Raw genomic sequence first — 16,908 nt, forward strand, 5'->3', positions numbered from 1 at the left:
TAATTGCACCGGAGAAAGAGAGAGTATATATAGAAGAGGCCCCGAGGAGGGCAGCTTTGGCATTTGCATGAGACGGGAGTTACGAGTTTTTCGAGCCTCTCTCGCTCCTTTAGCGGAGCTGCCGAGATGAGAAACCCTTTTTCTTCTTCCTTTCTCTTCTTCGTCCCCCCCCCTGTCTTTTCCAAAGACTCTGGCGCATGACAAATGACGCCCCTGTGCCTTTACGTTCGCGAGAGAGGAGCGTTTGTTCGATACTACACGCTCCGGATGAGTGTTGTTTTTTTTTTTCGCAACATTTTCACTTTGGGAAAAAATTTTCTGCGGCCTTGCCATCACCGCCGCTTTCTTCGGCTGCGCGGCAAAAAAGGCACTTTTACGCTCGCATGAGTTACTACTTGGTGAACCTTGGAAATTTCGCGTAAAAGCTCGGGAGATTTATGCAGCTCAAAAATAATTGCCCCAACGCGCGCGTGTAGTTAAATTACCCTCCTCCCAAAGCCGTTGTGTCTGGGACAAAAGCAACGACCGCGTAAAATCGGTAGGCGCGTCGTTTCGAAAGCGAAGCGGACGGCTTTTTTCCCGTAAACGAAGCATCTGCTCGCTGAGACAGTTGTCGAGGCTCCAGATGCGTATATTAAAAAGATGTTTTGTAAAAATTTTCCCTCGTCACTCGAGTTTGAGGCAAGAAAAAAAAAAAAAAGAAGAGTTTCTCCGGTGTAGCTCGTCAGCAAAGGGCGAGCTTCTTCTCCATTGTCCGTATAAGGTCTGGAGGCATATAATATATGTATATACAGCGAAGGGACGTCAAAAGCGCGGGGGCACTCGAGCGTTATCGAAAAGTTCATTAAAAAGCCCGGCGCCCCGAAGCCCTCGACCGCGCTCGTCCATTGATTTTCCACTTCAGACGAAAATTCTTGAAATGGAAACCTCGAGCCGCGCCGAGATCATGAATGCGAAATCGCGCAGAGGCTGCTGGCATGATAATGTACGAGCTTTTGCTTGGTCGACCAAAATTTCATGCAGCCAATATACTGTTTAGCGTGAAAATTGGTGGGAACCTAAAGTGCTCGTCTCAATGGATGTGCTCCGTATCGGTGGAACTGAAAAATTTTCTCGAAATCATTTCTCCATCGGTCGAGCGCTTCCAAAAAGCTTCATAGTTGGTATACGCTCCCCTACTTTTGCGATACCATCGGTATCGATAAATGATTTCAGTCGTGTCTTTAACTCGCTAATTATGGCTTGTTTTTTTAGTACTGTCCGTAGGTGTGATTTCCTCCGCTTGACTGGAGCTCACCGCAAAGTTTGCTTTCTCGACCCACCGATTGCGCCTGTATTTCGCCTTGATTTTTAATAACACGTTCGTATACGACGGACGTCCTGTATTTCAATCGAAAAATGCAATAAAATGTAGATGAAGAATATTAAAATTACGCGTCGAGCGTAACAGCGACTCGTTCGCGCGAGGGGCGAAAAATTGCGCGGGTGTATATGATAAGCGCACACCGGGTGGTGAAAAAAAAAAACTAAATTAACGTAACTTATTCCCGAGGCGTCGAAACACCTTGCGAGGGAGGGAGAGCGCCGGTATTTCACATCGAGTTGCAAAAAAACGTGCTCTGGGAACGTTTTTCGCGTACAGCTTTGTCTGATGGCCGCGTGAAAGGCGAACCGCCGCAGCCTCGCGGCCTTTTGAATTTCGCAAGCCGTGCATGGCATGCACCTATATATATATATGCTTTGCACACTGCAGCGGCTCTCTGGGATCGGTCCCCAATTCGAACTCTTGGGACCCTATAATGAAGTGATTAATCGAATCGGCTACGATGGGTGGAAAAACAGTTTCCGGTTTTTTTTGTTTTTTTTTTCGTTTTGCTTGCTTGGCTAGTTCTTTGACCGGTGATCGTTTAATGAAATTTTCCCAACAACGGAGGGCTTTCTTTGTAAATTATATACAAGCCGTGCTCGAGAAAACAAACATCATCACATAAACGTGAAAACAGTTTTTTGATGAATTGAAAAAAAAATCCACGGCTCCTCGAGAATAACACAACAGTGGCAAGCCGAGGTCAAAGCAGCTTTCAGCGACATTGGGGACGAAAATCTACACGCAGATTAGCTCGGCGACATCCACACGCATAAGTAACAGAGACGGGTGTTGTTGGTACAATACACACCCCCGGCATCGGAGGCAAAATCTAACCGTGGACATACAACAACGGCAAGCTCGGCCGTCGTAAATTAGAAAAGCTCGGCTCGTAAAGTAAAACGCGAAAAGCCGTCGAGCGTCGCGTGGGCAGCAGCGGGTTGTTGTTGTTTTTTTTTCCTCCTTCCGATCGGCCGTAAATCAGGTAAACTCGCGCACGAGCGACGCAGCAGCGAGTTGGCGTTGTCCTACAGGAAAAAAAAAAAAAAAAAAAAAAAAGAAACCAGACAGGCCAACCGGGTATAAGTATATTAGTGTATGCATTTACCCGCAGGTTTTGCATTATACGAGCTTGGCGTCGCTTAGAGGGAAGCCCATGGGAAGAACGAGGCCGCGAGGAGATGGTTGCGTTGGGGGTGGGTATGTGTATATTATCCCCAGTACTTGCGCGTGAGAAGGTCGAGTCACGGCCGAGGAAGCATATCTTGTAATATTAGACGTCAGCGCGAGCGCAGTACGTATACCGTTTATCTTCCCTTCGACCATGTGGCTGATCACACGATTCGATTGGGGATGAGACAATTGACGTGCATAAATATTATTATCCAAATGACGCGATTAAACGGAGGAGCGGTCCCGTGTGGCTGGACGAGGAGGAAAAAAAAAAATCCAAACAGTCCGATGTAAGATCTTAGCGTCGACAACGACGAGAGGAGGAGGAGGAGGAGGATGCGCTGTAATGTACACACGGCAACGTTTCAATCGCCTCGTGTGTACGCACGTTACGGCATCATACATGCGTACAGAGATAAATGCTCGTGCAGCCGAGCTCCAGTTCCGGAGTCTCTTTCTCACCGCGTGGCCGCGAGCAGGTTTTCATCGACGGTCATTGTACCTACACCAGGAGGAGGCGCACGCGGCCTTCCCCCTCGCGAGACCTACGTACATATATGTATATATATACATGATGGTCTCTCTCTCTCTCTTTCTGCGAGTGCAACGATCCGCCTCGCGGATTAAATTCATCGTTACGACGCGGGAGAGACAGATACGCGCGTGCGCTTGCTCAAGAGAGACATTCAGCCGAGATCGTACCGTTGGACCATCTGGATAATGAGTGGGGGGGGGGGCGTCTCTTTGCTCCGTACCATGTTTCGCAAAGTTATTGTCTTTTGGAATTTTATTTGGGATTATTTAAAAAAAAAAATAAAAAGAGGTATGGCTGAGTCAGATTCACTTCGACTTGGTTGAGCGAAGCAAGTTACAGGCCCAAAAGAGATTTCTGTAGTCCCTCAATCACAAGTTTAGGAGAGGCTCCCATCCATCCTAATGGATATTCGAGCCCATTGTCATTGGGGTACACTTGTTTTGTAATAAAAATTAAGTAGGACAATCCGAGAATAGAGTTCATTTTGGTAAACACGACAAATAGAAAAGGTAAATGAGCTCGTACAAGAGAAAGAGAGGGAGGGAGCTAGGATGATGGAAGATTGAAAAAAAAAGGCGAGCGTGTGCACGAGCACCCATCCGGGCTCTCGCTCCTTTAGGCATTTCAATGTTTGCCATTGATATTAATACACCTTCCCTCTGGAGTTGCTTGAAATTAGATTTAAGAGCGGTACTTCATACGCGCTGCCACATTGTTTTCTGTAATTGTATACTCGCCGATATGAATATACGATACAGCCGAGCGTCCGATCTAATTTAATGCGATTGATTGATGAACCTGATGTAGTCTGTGGTCTGTTGCGAGTTAAAATCATTTCTCAACTAAAAAGCCATTTCAATCCCGTTACGTGACAAATTACTCTCTTATTGTCAAGTGTAGCAACCACACCCACGCACTCCTCTGCCTCCCAATACTCGCTCGATTGAGTCATTTGCCTCGTCACCGTGTATACACGCTGAGTCTCGTTATGGAGTGACGAGCTTATATACGTACGCAAGAGAATCGAAAAAAAAAAAAGGATTGCTCTTTTTTTTGTTGCCCCTTGGCAAAAGAACGCATTATGGAGTGCTTGTTAATACACGTGACTTATTTCATACGCGCCTCTTCTTTTTCTTTACTCCGGCGTTAAATTGCCCCTCGAGCAACTGTGTTTTCTTACGCGATTTCGTTCAATGAGCGCCGGGGACGCGCCAAATAATTTATCGCGGGGGGGAATCTCGCGCCTAATGAGCCAGCGAGTCGATATCACATGTATATATATACGTTGCGCGTGCGGATCGTAAATGGTTCGGTGAAAAATTGCACGATACGCGTACAGTGCCGATTTTCCACGGCTGCGCGTGTATTTGTTATTGGAGGTGCTACGTCGCGTCCTATAGGATTGCCGGAAAAAAAAAATCATACCTTATCTCTACCACGTAAGAGAGTTTTGATATTTCGGTATTCTGTAATACAATCGGTATGGGTATACGTAACGCGAGTTTGGCTAATTTCAACTGATAATCAAAAGCTTGGTCTGTTATTGCGTAAAATATCTTACACTTTTTGTACAGCAAAATTAATTAAACTCTTCATTGAATCATATCGGAATTCCCTTTCAAAAATAAATCATAAGGTCACTCGAATTCCAATCGGCTTGACAGTTATTTCGCATCTTAGGTGTGTCCATAAAAATATACCCGCGAGAGAGTAGACGTCAAAGTACCCATCGATCACTGTACAGCTGTACGGATAGTCGCGTGAATACATTTTTGCTCTCGTCGAAACAAAACAAGTTTGAAATTGTGCGTTCGTTCGATTACGTCGGGCATGAAGTCCCTGCAATAACCCAATTCGCCGGCAGCTACACCAACCTCTTTCCGGGGACCGATCGTCGGTTGACTTTCGCGATACACACTCACGACGTTTTTTCGGATCGTGCCCGAGGATTTGTCCGCGTATTTGAGAGCTTCGATTGACAATAACGTCCAATTATCGATCTTTTTTTTGTCGGCCGATCGTGACTCGTTTGGAACGTATACGTATTGCAGAAGTGAATGTAATGGACTCTGGTATTTCGACGGAGTGGAGATGAAAAAAAAAAGTGTTTTGCTGTGGACGGATGAACGAATCCTAATTCGAGTGACCGTACATACAAGTAAGTATAGGTGTAGTCACAATCCTCCCACTTCGGAGCACCTAATATCCTATACGTACACAACCCTCTTGTCGTGCTCGAATGCGATATAAAAGCGGCCTTGGATGAGAAAGAAAAAAAAAAAATGCTTCCACTTGTTGCAAAACAGTGTTTCTCGAGTAAACGTGAAACGCGTCACGCAAACCCTTCCCGCAGCCGCGCAATGACCCATTCTCGAGCACGCACGCACGCATTCGTGCAGCTCATTTGCGTAAACGATTCATTATCATGTTATTGTCCTGCACCGTATGCTTCCGAAACATATGTTGAGAGCCGGAAGCGCAAAAAGAAACTCCAACTTTGGCACATCTGTTTATGTAAATATAGGGGCGTGCAGACTGCTATATACCTACTGTTGCGAAATTTTTGACGACAATAACATATGCGTTTACGGCAGGTAGAAAGCTTTTCGAGATAAGTACGCACATTTTTCTACGCGAGTTACTCTTCATTGCGCGAGTCGATGATTCTACGACTGGGCAGAGCTAATATTTACGCGTCCATAACTCGTGGTGATGTGGGCGTGAAAATTAAGTTTGCGATGGAAAAGTGCGAAAGCTGTCGGTGATCCCTTTAACGAGTTTTCAGATCAGATTAAAATACACATTTACGTTATAATATCATGTATACATTTCTCCAGAAACTTTTTTATTTTATTAATAATTCACTCTTCGCGTGCACTATACAGAGTAACTTTTCATCGTAATTAGCGAATTATTATTAAACTTAAAAAGATTGCGAGTGAATGAATAATTTGTAATTAAATCGAAAGTAAACAGGTGGTTATCATTAATTAATTTTAATATATAAAAAAAACACAAATTGACGATCCATGCCCGGGAATTTATTCATCAACATGTTCACAAACGTAGGGGAGTCGCAGCAAAGAGAGTTTGCTATTGACGGCGACACTTGGGGATGAAATCTAAGCAACCATCGCGTGACATATTCGTAGTATGGCATACAAATATATACAGTGCTTTTATTTTTCTTGATCTGCACACCCATAATATAATGTACTTATTCGCTGACTGGCTCACTTTGTGTGCGCATCGAAGTAATCGACCCTTTGGCAGCAGGTGCGCTTTACGCGTCCCGTGGGGTGCATAACCATCAAGGCCAGAGCTCTTTGGTACAGCAGGTTCATTTTGTCGTAAAAATGATGGGTACCTACACTATATACATTTTTTCGCATCAACTTTGTATAGTTATGAGCTCACTTGCGCGTTACATCACGGCACGTTTGGAATTCGTGTAGCGAAGAATAGAGTCGTCGGACCGAGATGGACAAGCAAATCTTAACGATTATCCTACAGTAGAAGCAAAAAAAAAAAAAAAACGATTCGACAGGCAAAAAGAAGAGCCAACTCAAAGTAAAAGGCAAGGGTGCGCGTTTCGTTGACGCAAAATTGAAAGTCATCGTCTTTTTGTGAACGCTTCTTCTTATACGTGCACCCATATGTGCGGGAGATGATGACGATGCCCTTGTATAGTCACTTTCAACGCGTTCTTAGAGTATGGATGGCTTTTATAAAAAAAAAAAAAAAAAAAGAAAAAAAAACTATAGAGCCGCCCTCGCTATTGAAAAATACCGTATCACGGTGAATACACACACCAGCCTTTTAATGAGCATTTACACCGTCTTTGTCGCCGTCGGAAGAGACAAGGTTGCATAACAGCTAGTGAGCGCACCTTCCTGTAATTATGTTTTTTCGAGAGTCAAGCCTCGACTTTGATATTACATACGTATAGTGGGTCTTTTTTTTGTTTCTCCTGTCATTTCATAGAATGGGTCGGGTGTACTCTTGGGTGGATATATTGCAACTTTTTTCATTTGTCTTTATCCCTCCATGTTCGTGAGGCGGAGTAAATTAACCCGAGTGTAAGCCTGGAAGGTAAAACATGTTTATACACTTTATGACACATGAGTACAACAACTTTATAATTTACAAGGCAAGATAGTACATACATGTACATGCAATTCGTGTATTTGAGCGCATCACAACACATATATTACAGAAGCGGAAAGCACCAAGTAAACCATGCATGGACATTCAGACGCGAAAAGCTTAGAAAATCATATTATAGTGATAAGAAGCGAGCATGCGACACGTACTGTTATTCTTAATCGCGAACAAAGTAATGGTTTTTTTCTTATTTTACACGCGTTGTCGTCAACTGCTTGCACAATATTGCGTGAAATGACATTTGACTCGAAAACGAATGAATAAAATTGTGGTATTTTTCCTCGCACTCGTGAAAAAACGAACCGCGAAAATTCACCTCGGTTGGGGAAGTAACGTGTTCGACCGCATCGTTACAAAATGTGTAGCATTTGGGTCTCGGTCTACTTAAAACGTATGGCGCATTCCCAACGGGGCTCTCTGTGCCTCGAAACGCAAAGGCACACCAAACGCGAGGAGAAAAAACACATCGAGGGGACGGCAAAGAGGGTCGGTAATGGGTGACCGAAATTTCCGACTCTCCGCACAACCTGCGAAAACTATAGACGCGGAGAGCAGCGTGTGCATGCAAAGCTACGTTGGGGAGAGAGAGATGGATGCAATAAACACACGATGCGGCAAGCAACGGAGAGCAACTCGATCGGGGGAAGCTGCGAGTACATGTATGTATATATGTAACTGCAGCTGTGTGTATAGTGGTCGACTTTCGGTGTGGGGGTTATTAGGTTGCATGCTATTAGCGAAGAGAGTAAACGTACCCTGTACCAAGTGGCCACCTGCGAGGCGCCCGTAAAAGGGGGTCACACGCGCGCACAGTTTGTACAGAGGAGAGATGAGACACGACGACGCCATCGCCGTTGTGTTGCCGTTCGTAGCCGACGTCGTGGCCAATGCCCCGGTGGTTGTCGTGGTTGTGATATCGCAGTGGCGCGTGGACAGCAGAGATGAGAGGTGTTTTTTTTTTTTGTTTTTTTTTTGTTTATTTTTAGTAGTTGCGTCGCGGTTTCAGAGAAACATGAACAGAAAAAATTACACACGAATATAGTATAATATATTTCACCAACACGAAGGGGGGCGGGGGAGGTGAGGGGTTTGGCATACAGAGGGTTGCAAGTCGAGGCACTGTAAGAATCTTCGACACTGTATGGTATACCATTTTTTATCGATTAATCACGAATTGTGGAAAAAAAAAACATCGAGATTCTTGCAGTACCGGAGATCTAACGGATAACTGATGAATCAAAGTGCGAAAGGGGTTCGATAGAAAAAGAATCTTCACCCACAATGTGCGAGTCGATGGATTTGCTGCGGGTCGCGGAAAAACTATGTTCCCGCGTTGAAAGAAAAGTTTTATCGAGCAGCCGAATGGAATTTCCCGAAGAAAGGTTCGACTTTGAAACAACCGCGCGCGAACCGAGATTCATCAAAACTTTGTGTTTATCGGTCCCTCGTATCGGCATCGCGATCGGCGGCGAGTTACCACACGCATAATTGAAAATCCCGTAGCCGCCTCCTCGAAAATCCACGAAACACCGTTTGACTTGCATTCCTCTCGCCTTGGAGCGATCGATAACCCTTAATTTCTCCTCGAAGTGATTAAAATTCACGGAACGCCGAGGAGGAGGCGCGTCGACGGGCCGATCTCCAAACGAGACTCGTCCCGTAAATAATTCAAAGGAGCTTTTATGCATTTCGAGGCGAGCGTGGTCGAGTATATACTACGCGAATACCGCGCGGGCAACCCTTTCGCACTTGTTTGTTCAAGCACCCCATATGCTCGCTAACGCAGAGATCGGCAACACTCGATGTGGGCGGATAATTCACCGAGAGAGAAGCTCGCGGAGGAGAGGCCGTGCAAAGAAGTGGGCAAAGGGGGTAAGTGTTGTGATCGTACGTGTGTAGGAGGGGGGGGGCGAGTTCGATGGGTGGCGAGTTTGGCTCGGGCACTTTACAAATCGGCCTTTCGCGTAATAAAGCCTTCTTCGGCTCTGAAAGAGGATTTCTTTCCCTCTCCTCTGTTTCTCGGTTGTACGATTGTATGCATCTCGCGCGCGAGCTCGTAACGCTCCTTTTGTCCCGATCGTTCACTGTCCGTGCCAAGGTAGGGGCTCGAAAAATCCTCGTGTCGGCATCACGGAATCCTCGCGATTCTATTGCCGGCTATGAATATTCTTCCCCGTGTGTGCCTTTTTTTCTATACGCGTAGGTACATAGGCGTAAGTAAGTTTAGACCATCGTTTGAGAATTGTTTATTTTTTTTTTTTTTTTTTTACGTGTTTGTTACGGTAAGAATGTCATCGTCTCTCACGAGCGTCCATATATAAATCCAACTCGAGTTACCGTTAAGAATTACGCACCCGCGCATCGAATCGCATTTTACGACTCCATTTAATCTCGATTGTGATCTATGAGAGGCAATTAAAATCAACTCGCATTACAAGAAAGGAACTTTCACTGTAGAGTATCGTTGAATTTGGCATCGCGGGAGAAACCGATTCCATTACGCGTACACCATATTCACAGATACTATCGCTAAACGCCCCAACTGTTACGAAAACTAGTTTTAAGATCAAAGATACATACATGTATGTTGTAGAGTGTATCGGTATCAGCATTTTTGATTTTGTTTTTTTGTTTTTATTGTCACGCACGCGCGCGCGCATAAATCGATCGCGTTTTAACGAATCGGCACGCGTAAGTGTATTTATATCGATACCGAGTCCATCCGATCGGTTGAAATTTACAGCCAAGCGAGGACGAAATATACAGCCTCCGTGTGGAGCGCGACAAAAACGATAACGAAGAAAAAAAAAAAAAAAAAAAAGAGCCACGTATACGTATACGCGCGTGCCATTGGCCTATGGGCAATCGGATAAACGAAATCTCGATGCGTACACACGCGGGCGCAAAATCAAAGCTGTCCCGCACGCGTGCCAACGATTTAACGGGGCACGCATATTCCGCGAGTTTAATCGGCGTTGACAAGGGCCCTGTGGCACTCGATACGCCCGGTATAGGCACGAGAAATTCACCAGCCCGCAGTGCCACTACAAACGTGTGTTTTGGGCGATGGTACTTTGTTTTCTAGAAAATTCTGAATTTTTCGGCATCTCGGGTAATAATCAAAGCTCGAAGCGTTTTACGGGCTCTTTGCTCTCCCGGTGTGTTCCCCGTGCCTGAAAAATCGGCAAGGGTACCTCGTTCCCCCTTATTGTACCACGGCGCTCAAGAAAAACAGTCGTCGTCGCCGTGATTTACATCCCGGAGCTATTGTACCCTCGCGTGTGCGCTTCAAGCTCGTAAAATCGAAATATTTACGGCCCCACTCAAAGTGACCGAACTTCCTGTACAATTACATCTAACGGGGATCGCGCGTGTACAGGCGAGAGCTGCCAAAGTGCGATTATTCGCGAAAAGAATTTTCCCTGGTGTTGCTGGACTTGAGTGAGCAGTTGCCGGAGCGTCGGGAAATAAAGAAACTACTAATTGACATTCCTCGCTCAGAGGTGTTTGTGTGCAAAGACGAATAAATATTTATAGAGTGCATGCTCGACTGTACGGAATCACAGGTGGGGAGAGCTGTCGTTGCCATCATCGAACTCGTCCGCTGTGTGGGTGAAAAAGGTGAAATCTTGCAGGCAAAAGCGCTTAGCCTGTTTGATAGTTTTCTCGCTACGTAAAGTAATCCGCTTCGGTATCCAAAGCAAATGGGTGTAATGGATCGAGTTGAGTACTGGATACCGAAGCAGTTTGAGCTTACGCGTGGTATATTGTGTATGTACATCGTATAGCGGGGGTGTGCAAATTAAATTAATAGCCGAAAAATTGCGGGATACCCTAAGCAATTTTCCAGTGCCAAATTAATAACGTGTACATGTGGTTCTGTTGTAGCTTCGAGCGAATACGACTGTGAAAGTTATCTGCGATTCATTTCCATTCTAATGAACAATCAAACGAGAGAACAATATTATTATGTGTGTATATTCGCTCGAAGCGGAATTGACAATAAGCTGGCATTCATTATAAAGAGGCATTATTATGATCGTTGTAAACACTGAGAGGGTGTATTATTTTATTCCTTATCGTGCTGTACCTCCTGTGTCCGCATGGAAGAAGGCAAGCGTGTTGGACATAAAAAAGAGAGATGAGACGATCCGCGTGAAAACCTTGGTTTTTTTTTTTTTTTTTTTTTTTTTCATTTCCTATGCATGATTACAAAAAATAGTAGTGAACAGAAAAGAGATAATAACAAAAGTGGAAGTGGAAATGTGAAAAGAAACGTAAAGAAAACAAAAAAAAAAAAAAAAAAAATGTACATGAAAGATATATCAAAGCAGTAAGCCGCACATTGACCACATATATATACTTGATTCATCATCTGTTCAAGTATATATCATATAGAGTTTACGACACTTTTCGTTTGCCACTAAATACATGACACGTGTAACTCTTATTAATCATAATCCTTATAATCACATGATATATATATATATATTATACGCACACATACATGTGCAGTGTATATAATATGCATATATACAACTACTGCGTTACTCTTCTACGATAGACCCTCGTGAAAGTGTTGTGCGGACTAGTACTTGAATAACTTTGTATTTGGGGAGACAAGCGCCGCGCGTATGTATATATACCTTGTTCAATTGTCAAATACCAGTGAAAGTAATTGTCAAACACATATCACATTTCTTTCTTCCAGCCAACGCGGCACTTGTCTGCATAATAAAAGCGAGCGATTGTACCTCTTGCTCGGCAAATTCTCGAATCCCCTTGAGTCTCGTCTGGGAGTAAGAAAAAAAAAAGGAAAAAAAAACTATTTTAAAATTCAAATTAAAGTTTAACGAAGCTCAAAAAGACGCAAGATGCAAGAGCTCGGAAAAGCCAATGTACAATCCTTGTGGTCCTCGACGAGTCGACGCCCATACGCTTGGGGATACAAAGTTTTGATGGTAGGAAAATCTCAAGCTCGCATACAGGCCTTGTAAAATCGGGAAAAATATATACGGCTGTATCAAGATAGTTCAAATAAAGTCTAAAGAGGGGGCTCGCGTGGATTTCGAAAAATCCTAAGAGTCAAGTGCGCCGCGAGAGCGTCGGCTCGTTCAAGGACGCGACCCTGCGCTCAAAGGACGAAAAAAAAAGAACATCCAAACTCCGTACACACGCACGCACTCGTACAGGTTGTAAGGGACACGTAGGGAGGAGGAGGAGGGGGGGGGGATAAAGAGGAAGGTTTATCGCCACGGCGCGTGGGGACGCGATATAATTCAGTCGGCGGGAGAATTTCGCGTCCGATTACGCGGAGATCGCCAGCGCCGATTTCCCCCCCCCCGAGTTTGGCTTCCCCCCCTCTCTTTTGATCTACGATAATCGCCTCGCGTTTTCTCTTTCTTCGGATTTCAATAAGAATTTATTACTCTTTGCCACTCGAGGCTGGAAAATTTCAGGGTTAAGCTTTCCGAGACGATCGCTATTTCTTCGACCCTACATACGGCTCGCTTATTTTTTATTTATTTTTTTTTTTTTTTTCGGCGATTATTAGACTTTTTTGCGTTGTTATCCGAGCATTTGTTTCGAGTGCCAAGTTTTTGAAGCTGTACTCGGCTCGATTGAGCCCCAGACAACGTCTCAGAGACAATTGATTGTTTTTCATATTTGCACGTAACGTTAACCCGCTCCAACTCGAGCAATTATCCACGTGGACGTAGAAGAATCACCTGCAGCTCTTATGCACGTGTAATTACACTATAATATCCAAAACACACCGCCCCAACTCGAAGTATAGGTAGGTTACATTTGCGTCCGTATACATCGGCATGTATGTACCTCGGCGAATCGTTGTAATGCAGATACACGAGATAGCGCAGTCGAAGATGAGTCGAGCTCCCGAAACTTATACGCGCAAAATTGGTGCAAAGAAACGTTATAGCCAAGTCGTGTACGTCGTCGGGGAAAGTATGAAGTCCCCCGACCCCGAATCAAAAAACTATTTACCGATCTTTATCCGTACGCGCGCGACAATCCGATATATCAAACGGAGATACGATCGTTAGAAAAATCCGAAATACGAGTAGTCGCGGGTGTAGGTGTTTTTATTTGCAACCGGTGTCCAGTGTCCACGAGCGCGTATGGAAAAAAAGGGTCCAACGATCTCTAATTCGCATCGCACGGAGGGGGTATACAATGTCTCGCCAAAATCACCCACAAATCAAACCTTCGTCGAGAACGTAATCGCTTCCCTAAACCCCCTCTTTTTTTTTATTGCAGTAGGCATATACCCGCGTCGAGAAAATCGAGTCTACAAATCACGCCCACCCGGAGGAGGTTGGCGACCCACGCGCACGTGCTGTATAACCAGGTATACGGGATGCTCTGCATGTAGCGCCCGGCGAGTCCCGAAGGGCTGGACGATAAGAGGACGCCTCGCGTGGCGAGAAAACGGGTCCAGATACGCATCGCGCCGGGATAAAAACGCCGTGGCGTGGAACTGGGAATGGTCTGGAAAAAAAAAAAAAGAAGCAGTTGTGCGAGCAACAATATACTCGCATTTGGCGTGGCACAGATTCACTCCTTAAAATACCCACATGACAACTCAACGAAACCGAAAACCAAAGGATTAAAATGGAATGGTAATGAGACCAAAAGGTGAAGATGATGTAAAACACAATTTCATAGAAAGTATATATATAAATAAATGATGAGGTGAGTGGTTGGACGTGGTGGGCTAACCTTGGGTAGAGATGCGAGGCATTGCTGCTTGACATCCCAGACGAGCTGATCCTTGGGGAACTGGAGACACTTGCTGACGCAGAGCTCGGGTACGTGGACCCTAGCGAGAATGATGCCGTCCTCGATGGGGCCGCCACCGTCCGACTGCACGTCCTCCTGCTGTTGGCACTGCTGCAGCTGGACGCCCGGGCTCGGCGCCACGGCTTGCTTAGGTACCGCCTCCATCGCGCGGCGGACCTACCCTACTCTCGGCTCAGCTCGGCATCACATCTGCGGAAATCACGGAAAAATATACAATTATTCACTCAACGAAACAACCGTTACAAGGTCAAGGGTCTAACGTGTAGTGCTTATATGTTTTAGACACGCCTCTTGGTGGCAAAATGATATAAGTATACATAAGTACGTAGGGACGCTAGGAAGGGACGAAACAACAAAGGCGCACGCGAGCGCGGCCGATGGGACGTACTTTCTTAATTTTAACGATACCATTCGCGTGAGACTCGCTGCATGTGCTTGTTGATTTTAGAGGGGAAGAGGGGGAGGAAGAAAAAAATAACCGATGCGGAAATTAAGCTCCTTTTCAAGGCTCGTAAACGCTTTTGTGCGACGCGAGCGTTGGGGAGGACCCGACACTCGTTACACCCGACGCCATCAATCTGGCTTAAGTGCTCGAGTGTGCGGGTGTCTTTTTTTTTTTTTTTTTTTTTTTTTTTTTTATCTTTCAACGTTTTGCGGTCGCAGCAACTTTTGCCTGCCGGTGAACCTTGAAATCGCAAAAATCCGTCCGAACAATATCGCCGGTAAATGTTTTTACTGCGACCGAGGCGGGTTTTATGGCTTGTTTTTCATTTTTGCAAGCGGGCGGATTTATTGGTATGGATGCACGGGCTCGTCTTTTTGACCAAAGCGCGGTGTGGCTGGGACTACAAATTTGGTTTTGTGAATAACATTCATAGAAGAATTTCAGATTAACAACGTTGACTGTATATAGGTACACGATCATCGAGTATTTGAGCACGTCAAGCCAGCTTGAAAAAACTGTTGTGCCCAAAGATTCTTGCTTTCCTCCAGAATTTGCACTTTTAAAACACTTGCGAAAAAGAGAGAGAGAGAGAAAACATCCCGACCTGATAAATGACGCCGCGAAATGAATTAATTTCGGTGAGCTCGAAGGAGAAGAGGATGAAAAAAATACACGAGACTATCGAGAAGAGCAAGAGTCGTTGCTTTTGTCTTTTTTGCTCGTACTCGTCAGGTGTCACGTGGCATTTGCCTCTAAACACGTTACCGAGTGGAGTCTGACATTTTGCTGAATCGAAAACAGATGAAAAAAAAGTGCGGTGGATACGAACGGCATTGAACTATTCCAAGAAGCGAAAAACAATGACTAAAGAGTGAGGAGTTTTAGCGAATTGGACGAGGGATCGAGCTGCACTTTTGTACGATGCCCATCTTTTTTTTTCTTTTTTTATACGTAGGGGAACTCCGATGTTTCGCGATTTTTTTCGGAGCTAATTTATTCGATTGGGCTATTCACGCAAGGATTACGTGGTTTTTGCCAGAACGACCTTTCGAATTAATTTACATTGGATCTGAGATTCGAGTTTATCGACGAGCCGCGAAATTTATGGTTTCTCTTTGTACAAGTTGCAATAGCCTCAAAATACCGATTTCAACACATCCACGCGCACATACACTTGGTTCCTACACGTCATATCCCGAAAAGTATGGGTATGCTCGTGTATACGTCGAAAGAACTAGTTCGAGGGAGCCAAAAAAGAGAAGAGCAGGCACGCACGGACGGGAGGAATAAAAGGCCCTCGAGGTGGGTTCATCGACCAAAAAACCCGGCTCTCGTCGTCTTACCTCATATCTCTTCCCTCTGCGTTCTCCCCCTGCAACCATATCCTCGCAGGTATTTTCGGAGGGTTCGGGCCCTGCCATTAAAAAGCTCCCGATACCGATCTCCCGTCGCTCATTTTTAAACCTCGTCCAAGCGCGTGCGCTTAATAAACGGCCCGCGATTACCGCAAAATTATCGGACATTTTTATCGGCTCTCGGTACCCGACTTTTACGAGCGCCGATTTTCAACGGCCCGGCACTCGCGGTGATTCCTCCTCTTTGATATCGGTAATTATTACCGAGCCCCCCCGACGATCATGAATTCGCCACGGTTGTTGCTCCTGTCGTTCGTCACGTCGGGTATATATATATTCGGAGGGCGTGGGGGTTTTCGTGGTGATTTAAAAGAGGAATGCCAATTTTGCCTTGTCAACGGCCCAAAGTGACGCCGAGCGAGATATCATCGTTATTATTTGCATGTCGACGCTCGGGTAGCCTAAAAAATGCAAATTTCAGTGGGTTTTGAAACTTGCACGATAACTTTCGATTAAATACGTCACAGCACCATGTGGGACCGGTTGCACATGATTCAACGTAACGTACGTAGAGAGTTAAGCCACTAGTCGCTGTTTCGATTAAAATTTCAATAAATATATTCCATGGCGAGAGAGGAGTAATTCATCCAAACTCGAGTAATGGTTGAAAGCACCTAAAAACTTTGCGAGAGAGCATCCCACGAGTCATCCAGGAAAGTCTACTTTCATCGCTGGAAACTAAGTCAAGCCCAAACGGCTGATGGACATAGTTACCAATCGATCAATCAGGTGTCTCTTGAGACAGAGCCACTGCCGCCGAACGTATCTGTGGCACGTGCACGTGTGTATGCACTTTCACTTGAAATTTCTCTCTTTCTCTTTCACGCGGTGTATTATATATATATATATATATATATATATATATATATATATATATATATATATATATATATATATATATATATATATATATATATATATATATATATATATATATATATATATATATATATATATATATATATATATATATATATATAGTAACGAG

At 44.7% G+C, this 16,908-nt stretch overlaps 1 protein-coding gene across 8 annotated transcripts in view; it reads right to left on the reverse strand.

Moving 5' to 3' along the window:
• Prosap (SH3 and multiple ankyrin repeat domains prosap) overlaps positions 1-16,908 on the reverse strand; it is a 170,643-nt gene that overhangs the window by 39,694 nt on the left and 114,041 nt on the right. For 5 of the 8 annotated variants that reach the window (XM_089589052.1, XM_089589049.1, XM_089589051.1 and 2 more), the window contains exons 2-3: positions 13,980-14,249; positions 7,994-8,011 (exon numbers count right to left, since the gene is read on the reverse strand). In XM_089589052.1, coding sequence (XP_089445178.1) covers positions 7,994-8,011; positions 13,980-14,204 — 243 coding nt within the window. In that variant the 5' untranslated portion in view covers positions 14,205-14,249. Of the gene's footprint in view, positions 1-7,993; positions 8,012-11,328; positions 11,332-13,979; positions 14,250-16,908 lie in introns of all 8 variants that reach the window. The other 3 variants (XM_089589053.1, XM_089589048.1, XM_089589050.1) reach the window with 2 other exon arrangements.

The sequence above is a fragment of the Copidosoma floridanum genome, unplaced genomic scaffold (assembly GCF_036245765.1).
Source record: "Copidosoma floridanum isolate Cflo_tuat_1 unplaced genomic scaffold, Cflo_Japanese_pri ptg000007l, whole genome shotgun sequence".
Lineage (NCBI taxonomy): Eukaryota > Metazoa > Arthropoda > Insecta > Hymenoptera > Encyrtidae > Copidosoma > Copidosoma floridanum.